The sequence below is a fragment of the Nicotiana attenuata genome, unplaced genomic scaffold (assembly GCF_001879085.1).
Source record: "Nicotiana attenuata strain UT unplaced genomic scaffold, NIATTr2, whole genome shotgun sequence".
Taxonomy (NCBI): domain Eukaryota; kingdom Viridiplantae; phylum Streptophyta; class Magnoliopsida; order Solanales; family Solanaceae; genus Nicotiana; species Nicotiana attenuata.
This window is the reverse complement of record NW_017672457.1, coordinates 72,795-86,222: the sequence shown is the minus strand read 5'-3', so window position 1 is coordinate 86,222 and position 13,428 is coordinate 72,795. Positions and strand designations below refer to the sequence as shown.

Sequence of the window (13,428 nt, the reverse complement as noted above, 5' to 3'; positions counted from 1 at the left end):
AAATCAAAAATATTTCTGCTCTTAATATAAACCTGTTTCCAAATTCCAATTCATATTTTGGTACTCTCACTATTAATGAGTGTTAGAGTTAGTTAATTTGGTGCTAATTACAAGAGGTTTTGGACTTTTCAGCGAAATTCTAGGGGTATGCGGCGTTTCCTTTGCTTTTTTTTTAGCCGTTGGGAAAGTCCGGTGGAGTTCTTCCACCTTTTAATCAATTTGATCCCCAAAATAAGGGCTCGTCGGTCATATTTAAACGTTTGGAATATTACTTTTGAAAATAATAAAGTTGTTATATTCACATAATCACTATAAAAACAAAAAAAAAAAGAATCTCAGGAGGACAACTAAAGTAGTCGAGAGAGGACACATTAGTAGTGTGATTAGTTCAAATCTTAACGTTCTCGTGATAATTACTGTCTAATTGATTATCTGATAATCTATATCTCTATAGTAGTTACGTGCCAATACAGTATATCGAAGAACTAAATCTGATTGGCAAATTAAGACGAAAATATTTGTAAATCGTACTCACGAAATTTAGCTAAGTTCTTCACAATCAAAACGTGATAAGAGATTCAAAAACTAAATAGACTCCTATCCAATATACACTTGGTAAGAATCAGGATTTCAAAATTAAACAAGCTCCCAAAACTTTGTTAAAGTCGAATTAAAAGATAAGCAACATAAGGGAAAGAGGTAAATGGTAATACACATCTAGGGCCTGCATGGCCATAAAAAAAATTTACTTTTTCCCGAAAATAATGTTTGACCATGAAAATTTCAAATTTTATTTGAAGATGAATTTAGTAATTTTTTGAAAATTTAAAAAACTTCAAAAAAGTTGTTTTCAAAATCTTCACTTCCGATCAGTCACAAAAATTCAAAAACAGCTCCAAATTATATTCATGTCCAAACACAACTCTTAATATTCAAATAACATTTTCACTTGAATTTATTTTCATTTTTTCCCGAAATTTTATAGTTCTTATGTTTTGGACATAGAATTGTAAAATTTCGAAAAAAATGAAAAAATATTCGGGTGAAAATGATATTTGAAAATTATAGTTGCGTTTGGATATAAATATAATTTTGTGCTAATTTTAAATTTTGTGAGTGATCTGAAGTGAAAATTTTGAAAATAATTTTTTAAAGTTTTTTAAATTTTTAAAATTTTTGAAATTCATCTTCAATTGAAAATTTTATGGCCAAACATTGATTTAAAAATAAAATGAAAATTTATCGGAAAAAAAGTGGAATTTAATAGGGTTCAGCAGAAGAGGACGCATAATTTAGGATTCTAAACCACGTGTCTTTCCTGCTCGCGTCATGACCCGACCCAGATCCAACTTGACGCGTACCCGCCCCATTATCTTCTTACACAATTTATACCCCCCATTCCAGCATTTTTCCTCTCCATTCTTTTGCAACCCCAAAACAGAAAAGTTCCCAAAACTTTCTCCATTTCTTATCACCTTTTCTCTTTTTCTCAAAAAAATGGCTTCCAAAATGAACTCATTTGCTCTTTTTTGCCTTGTTTTAATGTGGGCTTTTTCCTCTACGACTGTAGATTCAGCATCTCGCCAGGCAGCGCCTGCTCCAGCGGTGGACTGCAACAACTTGGTACTCAACTTGGCTGACTGTTTGTCATTTGTTACAAATGGTAGTACAGAGAAGAAGCCACAAGGCACTTGCTGTTCAGGCCTGAAAATGGTGTTGAAAACAGACGCTGAGTGTCTCTGTGAGGGTTTCAAAAACAGCGCTCAGTTGGGTGTTGTTCTGAATGTCACTAAGGCTATGGCTCTTCCTGCTGCTTGCCATGTCTCTGCTCCTTCTGTTAGCAACTGTGGATGTGAGTTTTCCTTATAAACATTTTTTTTTTGTTTTTTCCTCTTGAAATTTTTACTAGAAAAACATTTTCCCTAGCATTTGTGTGCTTTCTGCTTCCGACGAATAATCAGATTTTTTACCTTAAAATTTTAATGTTGAAAATATTTGGAGATTGTAATCGTATTTTTCTGTTTGTTTTGTATTTGTACAGTGAGTACTGACACTGGAGCTGCCCCTGGTACGTACAGATCTGGCTTATTATTTTTTAGAACTTCTTTTATGTCGGTTTGACTGTGGTCTTTTTGTTTGGGTTAAATGATTTCTGCAACGTGGTTAAATTAGTTTAAGTATCACGTAACATTCTTAATATTTGTAGACATAAAAAAAATTAACCTGATGAGTGCTAATGTGGTTAAGTGCTAGATCTTGACCTCTAGTTGAATATCCTGTAATCTAATTCAACCCCCCCTCCAAAAAAAGAAATTCTTTCAATTTTTGGAGATGTGGATGGATAAAGATAAGGAAAGAAGGCGATTATTATTTGAGAACATTTTGTTTCTCATTATTTTGTGCATATTCTTGTTTTATTAGTATACTGTTGACATTCTCCTGATGTGGCGGTTCCGGTGTGTTCGTGAGAATCCAAATGTTAAAAAGCTGTGTAGTACATTCAATTAAACGTCTGTTTTCATTAATCCTAATTCCTAATTTCATCTTCAACAATTGGCTAGAGACTATAAGATTCAATTTCTCTGCTTGAGGTTAGATGCAATATGTAAAACTATAAGAAAGGAATCTATGGGAATGCATTTTGGTTCTATAAAAGGTATTTTTGTTGTCGTTAATTATTCTCCACGGGAGGTCGCGTATAGTGTTAGGAGTATAATGAGTTCATCTGCTTTTGCTACATGTTTTCCTTATGATTTGATTTATTAAGGGGTAAGCAATATTCAGTGTAAGCTGAACAAACTGGCTGAACTCAAAAAATATTTTTCCAGTAAGTGCAGTCTTACAATATTGATGTTGTAAAGTTTGGTTTTCTTCATGCTCTTTTGTTTTTTAATCCCGTTGACGGGCTTAAATTTTAAACGAGTTGAGGTGTCCGTGTAGTAGAGGGTCTGGATGACAAAACGGTGCAAGTATTACCATCTATTTGGCTATTAGGCCTTTTATTTATGTGAAACCATGAGAATGTTGCATTTCCTATCTAGAAAGATCAAACATATTTAGTTTACTATAGATGATGAATTACAACAAGTTGTCATATTGTACCAAGTGTAAGAACAGTTGGCAGTAGATTTAGTTCTTTTATTTTCTGGTGCAGCTCTTTCTCCAATTGCTGTATCACCTACCACGTCAGCGGCAGTTGCTCCAACCACTGCCGAAGGTGCTAGTGAAGTTGCTCCGGCACCAGCTCCAGGAAGCTCCGATTCTACTACACTTGGTCTATCCATTGGTCAAGTGGTTCTGACCGTAATGGCTGTAGCTTTCTTTTGGTTCTAAACATATTCTAGGATTGTGGTTTTTGCTGGTTCTAAGCACATTTTAGGGTTGCGTTTTGCGGGGAAACAGCGGAGATATTGTTGTGGTGTTTTGTTATTGAACCTTGCTATTGGGTGCAGTCTAATTCTATTAGTAGAGGTAGGCAATTTATGAGACCAGCGTAAATAGTGATGACACTGCAGTGTCACTTGTTTTTGTTATGAGTTTTTTATTTGGATGATTTCTCCTACTTTTATTTTCGTTTGTGTTTCATTTAAATTGGTTCTCGATTATTATTGCCCAAAAAAAAAAAAAAAAGACTTTTACAAGAGTCCAAGTAACATGGAGTAGTTTTTGCTGCTGCGAACTGATATTTCGACCTGGAGTACCACTTAATTTAAAGTGGGCAATACTTGGTTATTTACTTGATGTTGGTGCTTTTGTCTTCTCTCCTTTTGACCTTTGTCTTTTATTCACAGGCACTTGACCCTTGTATTTGGTACTCGTATAGCTTGTTTTTTCATGCATCAGTGAAAGTCCATTTTTCCTTGCTTTTCTGGCGAAGATTTACTGTCTATGTTGGTTTGGTTCCCGTATTTTTTTCCTCTGACCATAGCTATGTCAGGATCCTTTTCATGTACTGGACCTCAGCAGTTTGCTTGCACAGGACAATGGTCCAGCGGAATCTGTATCTGTTTGCAGGACTATTCGGAGAGTCCTGGAAAAAGTTGCTCTGACTCATGGACTTGACCGTATTTGATTCCTTTTTATGTTCTTTGATGCCCGTTCTATTACTAGTAATAAAAAGAATTTGCTCTCATTATTACAAACTAAGAGAAAGTCCCAAAATAAAAAACAAAAAAGAACTAGTAGTCGCTAGGGTGTCTCCAAGCAGAAGGTGAAGTGCATGCATATGTGAATGAGCTTGGTGATTCTGCCCAACTAGGAGGATAAGTTGACCTCTTGGATTTCACGCCACAATGTTCAATCTAAAGGGAATGTGATTGTTATCATAATTTCCTTGTTATTTCATCTAGTTTATTCTGTTTTAAAATTTCTCTACTAGAGATTGTACGCGTTTTCAAGGTTTCCCATCTGCTAAATTTTTGGAGGATAGAGTTAAGAACAATCGGCTGTGAATAAACTAGTCCGGATACCATCGATATAAAAAAAATATATAGGTGCCTTGAATGTACTTCAATTTGCAATGACTAAGGTTTCTATAGTTCTGAAACATAAAATTTCAACTTGTAAGCTCCTTTTCCAGATGCTTACTGTATGGGTCAAAATCTGGCTAAGGAAATCTAGCACGAGGCTAGATTATCAATAGGCGATTAGGCCGAGGTCTTGCACAAGATTAAAGAAACCAACGGGCGAGCTGATTAATCGGGGCCGAGGTCAGGAATTCTCGCCGGCTATATCGGCTAGTTTTGTAGTAAAATATTTTAGGGAATATTCTATCGAAAATTCTCTGTACGGAAGGGGGAGAGAAGAAGGGGGTATGTAATATTTTATATGATATGTTCTCTCATGAAAAGTGGACTCTCAAGTAAATTACAAACATTATCTTTACATAATGATTCGATTTGTTGTTCATCCCACTTTTACGCATCAGATCCGAGAACAACAACAACAACAACAACAAATCCAGTTTGATCCCAACTTACGCATCAGATCCGAGAAAGCTTCTTATATTTTCCACGTTTGTTTGCCGTACATCATTGTCAAAGGGAGAATCATCCACCTCATTCAATATTTGGGTGAATCATTCTCCCTATTTTCATTTATTGTCATTTAATATATTTATTGCTTATCATTATTCTCCCACACACTTATAACAGTACCATTTAATACCCATTTGCATTGAACTTGTTCAAATGCAATTATACATTATTTGTACTTCCTCCGGTCTAAAATAAGTGATTTTTTGGCCTTTTTTTTGTGGTCCAAAATAAGTGATTTTTCCAAATTTCAAGAATGAATTAATTATTTTTTTCCTACATTGTCCTTGGAGTAAATAGTGTTGGAGTATGTGTTAGGAGTATTTATGTGAGATAGTAAAGGTTAATATGGTCAATTTCATTATTAATTAATGCTAAAAGATGGATTTCTTAATCTGTGTGAAAACATCCAAAAAATCATTTATTTTGGACCGGAGGGAGTATCAACCAATTTCAGATCTAGAATTTATTATGTTTAACTAGGATTACCTTCTATCGTCTCAATTAATTAGTTTAACAAAAAGGTTTAATACTTTTTGGTCAAACAGTTAAGATAAGAAATTAATGACTATGATTTGATTTGTGCTCCTCAGACCTCACCACCAGGATGTTTCTGGGTCCCAAAAAATTAGAATGGAAATGGTGTGGTTTCCTGTTTTCTCATGTATTCACTTGCTTAACTTGTTTAAAGCTAATTCTGCCAGTAGAAGTTTAGTGATCTATGGAATCACATAGGATTTCAAATACTTTCAGTTCAAATGTTATAGTAAATAATATTACCACACTCTCCTAGGGTCAGTTCAAATATATTAGTGCAACTCAAATTCCTTGATTGCACATTTGGATAACTCATCAAATCACATTGAATTCTATTGCAGTCAAATTGCAATAAGAAAATGTACATTAAGTTAACTTGATCTCTCTGTTATTGTATAAAAGCACTAGAGAAACGCCTCAGCCAGTTTATGCAGGACCCTAGAGAACCCCATTTGAAGGCTGCTTTCATTTGTTGAGGTACCTCAAGGGTGATCCTCTTCTGGGTGTGTTTATGTCTAATGATACAGACTGGTCGATCAAAGCCTATTGTGACTCTGACTGGGCAGCTTGTCCGCACTCAAAAAAGTCTGTTAGTGGCTATATTGTATTGCTAGGAAGTAGTCCTATTAGTTGGAAATCCAAGAAGCAAGAGACAGTTTCATTGTCTTCAGCAGAAGCTCAGTACAGATCCTTGAGAAAAGTGGTTGGGGAGTTAGTTTGGTTGAAAAGGTTACTTGATGAACTAACAGTTCTCTCTCCTGCTCCTGTTAGAGTGTTTTGTGATAGTGAATCAGCTTTACACATAGCAAGGAACCCAATATTTCATGAACGCACCAAACATATCGAGTTGGACTGTCACTTTGTTCGAAAACAACTACAGGAAGGTCTGGTTTCCTTGCATCACATTGCCACCAATGACCAGCTTGCAGACATTCTTACCAAGGCACTCACAGGCATCAAGCACTCTACTGTTCTGAGCAAGTTGGCTGTGCTTTCTCCACCTCTAACTTGAGGGGGTATTGAGATAAGATTGAATTTATTCTTTTCTGTATATATTTGTATGTTAGTTAAGAGATAGTTTTAGTCAGTTGGTTAGTTAATTGTGATACAGCTGGCAGTAGTTAGTGGTTGAGATGCACAGCTATTAATTATGCGTATATATACTACTGTATAGATTCAATGTAAGCTAAGCTTCATTCTTCAACAAAAGTGTTTCTTTTCTGCTCTCATCTTTCTCCTCTTCCACAAGAACTCTTTAGAAGCTTCCAGATTAAGCCATTGGAGCTGAAGTTGAGCTCCACTGAGCTCATTACAATCGCAATCTTATCACATATCATTCTCCAGGGTCAGTTTAAATATATTGATGCAACTCAAATTCCTTGATTGCACCTAAGTAATATAGTATACATTTAATGGATAACTCATCATCTAATTACGTTGAATTTTATTGCAGTCAAATTGCAATAAGAAAATGTACATGAAGTTTGATTTCTCGGTTATTGACTTATTGTATACAAGCAGTAGAGAAATTGAAAAAGTTCCAATACAATGTAGTAACTAAATTCAATGTCTTAAATAGGATATCGTCAACACAACTCCAAATATAGCTTCAAACTGAATGCAAGAGCTAAGAAAAATTGAGAGTTGTCTATATTGTATTAATCTGTAAATTGTCATTTCATTTCTTCAGAGAAAGTGGAAAATATATATATATATATATATATAAAGGTTAAGTTTGGGGTAATGGTGGACAAAAAAAATTAAAAAAGCTGGCTCAAGTTTTATATAGGCCAAAGATATCAGCATCAATACTGGCATTGTTCACATGATGGCATTTTAACAATTTTCCACACCTTGACCTTTTCAATGAGGGGACCATAAGATTTAAACAGTCTACCTAAATAGAAATTAAATACAAAAATACTTTTGAGGTTTCTTTTTGGCTACTTCTTTTAAACACATTAACAAGTCTTTTTCTCCTGCTTATGCAATGATCAAATCAAACAACATTGTTTGGCCACTTTTAGGTATGCAGTTCTTCTCCTCCTCTTCTTCTTCAACAACTATTCAGGGCCAAAATTCAGCTCTTTTCACTTTCGATATGCTTTCCAATACACCAACAGGTGACACGTGTCCCATCACAGTTACCCTTTTGCTATCCAAGTCTATGCTGAATGATGTCACCCCTGCTCATTCAAAATAACTCTGAAATCAAACCAACAACAACGAAAAACCCAGTAGTTTTTCACGAGTGGGGTCAGGGTAGGGTAGGATGTACGCAGCTTTACCCTTACCCTTACCCCTACCTTTGGAAGGGCAGAGAGGCTGTTTCCGATAAATCCTCGGCTAGAGTACGACTAAAAAGGAAGGTAATTGCAACAAGTAGGAATAACAACAAGATAAATTAACTCGAAATCAAACCATTCCCTTTAATAATAATATTTAAGTTAAATACATCGCACATCAATTTAGTCGGCTATAACAGCAATTTGGAAGATAAGGTCATATGTAGTAATCATGAAACGTTAATCCTTTGACTAAATACAATCTAGTATGGTCATTATTGGACATGATAGCTCATACTATCATAGAAAAGCAGTAGGTAAAAGAAAAATCTTGAAACTGCAAGGGCATGCAAATTATGCAACTGCTTCATTATATATAATGGAAAAATTGTAAGTCTTCTGGTTCAAGTTGAAACCTTTTAAGAATATTCAATGTAGCTCGTGATCTTTCTTGGTGACATTATAAATCATTGTCTCTACTCTCCAGTAATAACTTATTAACCCCCCCCCCCCCCCCCCACCAATACAAAAAAACAAAATCCCTGCAAAAAGTAATAATGCTATCTAAACTTCTCTACATGAAAACTGCAGTGATGTATGATTCTTTTATGATAAAATTATCAAGAGGGGGAGGAAAAAAAAAAAAGATTTATGAAGACAAATAGGAGTGGTATAGTATCAAGTTTGTATACCTTCCATTTTGGAGAGATGTTTCTTCACTTTACCAGCACAGCCTTGACAATGAAGAGATACTCTCATCACAACAACCTGCATTAATATATGCTACCACCTTAAACACACTATTTTTCCTTTTTTGCCAACGAGTAAATACAAAAAATGATTTTAAGATCATAAAAGAATGTAACCTGGAATGTACTGTTATCTGAAGAGAGTAGTGAAGGAACAACAATTTGGGAACCTTTTTCTTCATCTTTCTTAATAGTCAAAACAGGAACAGAGGAAACAGCACCAACACCATTTCTTGATCTCCTACTAATAGTAGCAGCAGTACTGATCATAGGCACAAGTGTACGAGGTACATCTCCTAACCTAGTACACTTAGCGTAGTTGTTAACTAATTTTGCATGTTCTTCCGCCAACATTCTACGTCGCGCCGCCGGCACGACAACCGACCTTGAATCACAGCTCATGCACACTGCAGTTGCCACTTCAGGCTGGCACATAAATCCTCTGATCATCTTCCTGCTGCCTCCTAATTTCTTGTAGTTCATATCCTTGTGTATTTTGTTGTATATTTCCTTTGTTTTGGGGATGTGGAAGAAGTAGGGACAAAGTTTTTGAGGTTGTTGTGAAAGATATATGGTGTATAAATATGGACAAATGAAGTGAAGAGAGTAGAAGTAATTAGGAGAAGAAATGCTTCTCTTTATGACTTAGCAACCAGTGGGGCTTGGTACTTGCTAGTGGTAGAGTTGCATACTTCACAATATTTCTATAATGAATTTAAGTCATATACGCTTATAGGATAAAGAGTTTTTATATTATCAGTGCAGTTTAACACATTATAATTATACGTTAGTTACTATATTTATAAGGTTACCAACTATACTTATTACATAGATTTACATCGATTAACCTTAGAAGTGACTTGATCATATAAATATATTTTATACTGTCGATGCATAGAACTTAAATTCTTGTAGAAATACCATTTTTAAGCTATGTTTGGATATGAGGAAAAAAATAAAGTGGCTAAAACATTAAATCGTCTGCCAATTATTGTATCCCTGAAAGAGACTCATGAAAAATAGTAGTTATACTTCAGTATTTAAGACAAGCTTTTTCTTTTAGTACAATGAAAACTTATTACTCATAAAAAGTAGGAGGGATATATTATAATCTTTGAAGTTGGGATGGTCAAATGAATCAGAGATGAACAGAAGAGTATCAGTTTTAGTAGTAGTACAATAAATGAATCTGTAAGGTCAAGACATTTGGGCAAATACAGTACAACTTAGTTCAAACTTCTATTTTTTTTGTTGCTGCAGTTTCAAAGTCAGAGATTTGAAATTTGTCCGGATTCCTGTGAATGGAGCCAGAATAACAGATACAGTACCAAATGCCCATCATAAACCAGTTCAAAACAGAAATTGCTTTGATTCTTTTGACTATTTCTGTGTACAGAAAGAAACAGCTGAGTCCTTAATTATCTATGAAATTTAGATAAAAATGATGCACAAAATAGGATATAACATAATTGTTTCTAAGGTTTGTACATCATGGTAGCTCTTTACTTTTAGGATATGCTCAATTGAGCATCAAATACATCTGTATTTACCTAACATTATAGCAACTTGCTTCTACCAAAAATTAATACATCACCTTCCTTCTTTAGTATATGGGGTTATTGGCGTTGCAGTATCCTAAAGTCAGATGAAGATGAAGTCAGAAAACGAGTTTCTTTGGGTGGTCCTAAAGATGGATGACAAATTATTTTGTGATAACAACCCAAGCCTAAAAATATTCATGAACATTTATTGGTTTGTTTAAGATTAATAGACACATCCCTTTCCTTTCAGATATTGCATACGCACAGAAAAAATACTTAGTGAAAATGTCACTCTCAAACTGACCTACCAAAAATATATACAAGATTACATATGTTTGTACATAGAAGGATCAACTCATTTGCCAAATATACAAATCTTCCTCTTTTCCCTATTTTTTTTTTTTTTGTTCTAAAGTACTAAAAAGCAAAATCTACAGTTTTGTCCTCATTAATCAGCAATACAATGCCGAATTTCATCCTCATTAATCAGCTCAGCAGTATGCACTTGGCTATATATGGCGCTAATCCATCGTAATTTGTAACTCACATAAAATGAAGTTCTTAAGCAGCAGGAGTCAACCAGAGACCATACATTTTCAGATGTACAAAGTCTTGGTTGAACAGACTTTTGGATATAGAGATGCATAAAATTATTGTTGGATTCCGGTTAGAGTTCATATGTGCTAAGGTCTGAGAACGCGATGTCACCAAAATAAGCAGTTATGCTCTTCAACCTTCCATGAAGCATATTCTCTTCAATCTGCATAAGGAACCCAGTTCTAGTAAAACTGTTTAATGTACCATGCTAGCACAACAAAGAGAAGCAGACTACCTCGACTTTCATAGGCGGAGAAGACAACCAAGAAAGCTCTTCAACTTGCTGTAAGTCCACATTACGAGGCAAATACATAATGATATTTGGTGTTATGCTTTGAGCAACTTGGAACAATGAATAACTGCACAAAAAGTAAAAGAGCTTTTTCAACATGTAACTTAAAAAAGTCTCATCAACATACCACATCCTGATCCTATTAGACAGAAATAAGGTGCATTTGGACTATAGCTCATTAGACAAGATTGGAACATATTAACATAAGGATTGAAAATATTCTCAGAGTTATGTTTTTTTATTTTTATTTTTTGCGAAGTTACTCTCAGATTATCAACAGAAATAGAAATACAGGTATTGGTTTATTAAACCATGGACAGCAGTTGAAGATTGGATTAATTATAACCCCTCCTAACCAGACCCAACTTCTCAATCACATCTGGGAAATTTTATATGATACAAAGCCTGATGATCAAGCTTTGATTCCCACCTTTCAACTGTACCGCCCTTTTTGGCATATTTATCTTTATAGAAAAGTTCTTGGGTTAATTTAAGACAAAGTTGAAAGAAAAAAGGAAAGAAAACAAAAGTTGAACTGCCAAGTGTATAATTGATTTTCAGTGACACCAAAGCCAAATATATGGAAAGAAAAATTAACATAGCGTAAAAAGAGTAGATATAGATTTTACTGAAGAGTGCAACTGATAATGACAGGTCTAAATTGCAACATGAGAAAGAAACTACCAAATAACAAAAACCAGAGTGACATAGAAACATCTAATTAGCCAAATGCAGGACATACCCATTTTTTGGCTTCAGTAAGTCGAGGGTAAAAGTTTCATTTGCTATATATGCTGGACCACCCCATGGAGGTGAAAGAAATACTACGTTCCCCTAGTAAAGAGAAGATGGTAACATTTAGGAAGAGAAACTGCAAAGGGGAAATTAGAGAATGGCAAGGATTGAATGGGAGTCCCTCAACAACGCATTATATTTCGGTCTCCCTGAATTTCATGGACTTGCAATGCTCAAAACCTTGCAACAGCATTATTAATTGATCCTTGGGGAATCTATTATCCAATTCTTTGTGAGAACATATCACTTGGTGAAAGTACACAAACACATAATCGATGGTCCAATATGCAGCTATCCAACCCATCAAGATCTAACATGCTTTAGTTTCATGCTACTCCAAGGTAAGTGGAAAAATAGCATAGCAAAGAAGTAGAATCTATCAACAGGTAGTTTAAAATCCTCTCACAGTTTAAAATTTTAAGGAGATCTAGTGATACTCTTTAGTCACGGTCAGATTTTCGGATTTAAAAGTTTTACCATCTACTTACAGAACGGGACAATATTTATCATCAAAGCTGCTTCAATAGGCAATTTCTACGGACGTCCAGTGTCAAAATTATTTCATGCAACTAAGGCTGCTTCCAGCAACAAATAAGCAGAGGCTCCTTCAAGTGACAGAAGCAAGCATTTTTGTGGAGACAAATCTGGAATCCTGGATCATACATCATAAGATGGAAACAACAACAGACTTAACCTCACTAGACAAAACAGGATGTTGTATCATCCTCTCCTTTTTTTTTAAGCAAGAATGTTGTATCATCCATTTCTTATGCCAATGGCTGCAGAACAGCCTAAGCTTTAGCCTTGACACAATGGTAAATGTGCTCCAGAACAGTTTGCAAGACATAAATGTTTTTAAATCATTTTGGTTTTCAAGATAGTGAAACTAGGCGAGGACATAATTTCAAAGCTTAACAAAACAAAATACAAATATAAGGTGCCAGAATCACATTTTTGTTAATCTAAGCCATGTTTATCATTTTTGTTGATCAGAGCCATATCTAGACCAAAAAAAAGAAAGTTATAATTAAACTGCCAAACAGAAAGAGCAGTTAACGTGGATCTCTAAATCAAGAGTTCCAAATCAATAGTGCATCATGACTATAACAACCAAACACAATTGTCAAGTTATCTAAATACCAGTAAGGATGGCGTGAAGCATAAAACAGCCTCACTCTTGTGCACGGGTAAAAGATTGACATTTGACCATTCCCAAACTGCACGGCATATAGTCTCATTCTGCCATCAGCTAAATCCTGACAGTCCCATACTGTTCCTTTCTAAAATCTTAATATCCTGGAAGGATAATATTGAGGCAGCATGAGCCTCGTACCAAATGTGAAAATCATGAACACGTTAAAGACTTCTAGATATAGAAAGTTAATATAACAAAACAAATGCACGATCCACTTATACAGATAAACCAACAAACATTCCATCAGATCCAGCTTATCATTTCTATTGACTCCAGCTAGATAAATATGCTATAGCTTTTAATAGAGAGGATATACGTATACCCACAATCGACAGGGAGATACATATATATATATATATATATATATATATATATATATATATATATATATATATATATATATA

The 13,428-nt window shown here is 34.8% G+C and overlaps 3 protein-coding genes across 3 annotated transcripts in view; 1 reads left to right on the top strand and 2 right to left on the bottom strand.

The window, feature by feature from the left end:
- The first annotated feature begins 1,411 nt into the window (after window positions 1-1,411).
- LOC109213294 (non-specific lipid-transfer protein-like protein At5g64080) lies at window positions 1,412-3,572 on the top strand. The gene is made up of 3 exons (XM_019377076.1): window positions 1,412-1,852; window positions 2,042-2,068; window positions 3,155-3,572. The coding sequence occupies exons 1-3, from the start codon at window positions 1,498-1,500 to the stop codon at window positions 3,331-3,333; spliced, it is 561 nt and encodes a 186-aa protein (XP_019232621.1). The 5' UTR covers window positions 1,412-1,497; the 3' UTR covers window positions 3,334-3,572.
- Window positions 3,573-7,330: 3,758 nt separating this feature from the next.
- On the bottom strand, window positions 7,331-9,293 carry LOC109213285 (protein SODIUM POTASSIUM ROOT DEFECTIVE 2-like). Its single transcript, XM_019377065.1, has 3 exons — window positions 8,722-9,293; window positions 8,548-8,623; window positions 7,331-7,756 (listed from the first exon to the last, which is right to left on the bottom strand). Exons 1-3 carry the CDS (start codon window positions 9,085-9,087, stop codon window positions 7,638-7,640), a joined length of 561 nt encoding a protein of 186 aa, XP_019232610.1. The 5' UTR covers window positions 9,088-9,293; the 3' UTR covers window positions 7,331-7,637.
- Window positions 9,294-10,421: 1,128 nt separating this feature from the next.
- Window positions 10,422-13,428, bottom strand: part of LOC109213295 (trimethylguanosine synthase-like) — a 9,853-nt gene continuing 6,846 nt past the window's right edge. The window contains exons 4-6 of the mRNA XM_019377077.1: window positions 11,777-11,868; window positions 10,978-11,101; window positions 10,422-10,905 (exon numbers count right to left, since the gene is read on the bottom strand). Coding sequence (XP_019232622.1) covers window positions 10,813-10,905; window positions 10,978-11,101; window positions 11,777-11,868 — 309 coding nt within the window. The 3' untranslated portion in view covers window positions 10,422-10,812. The remainder of the gene's footprint in view (window positions 10,906-10,977; window positions 11,102-11,776; window positions 11,869-13,428) is intronic.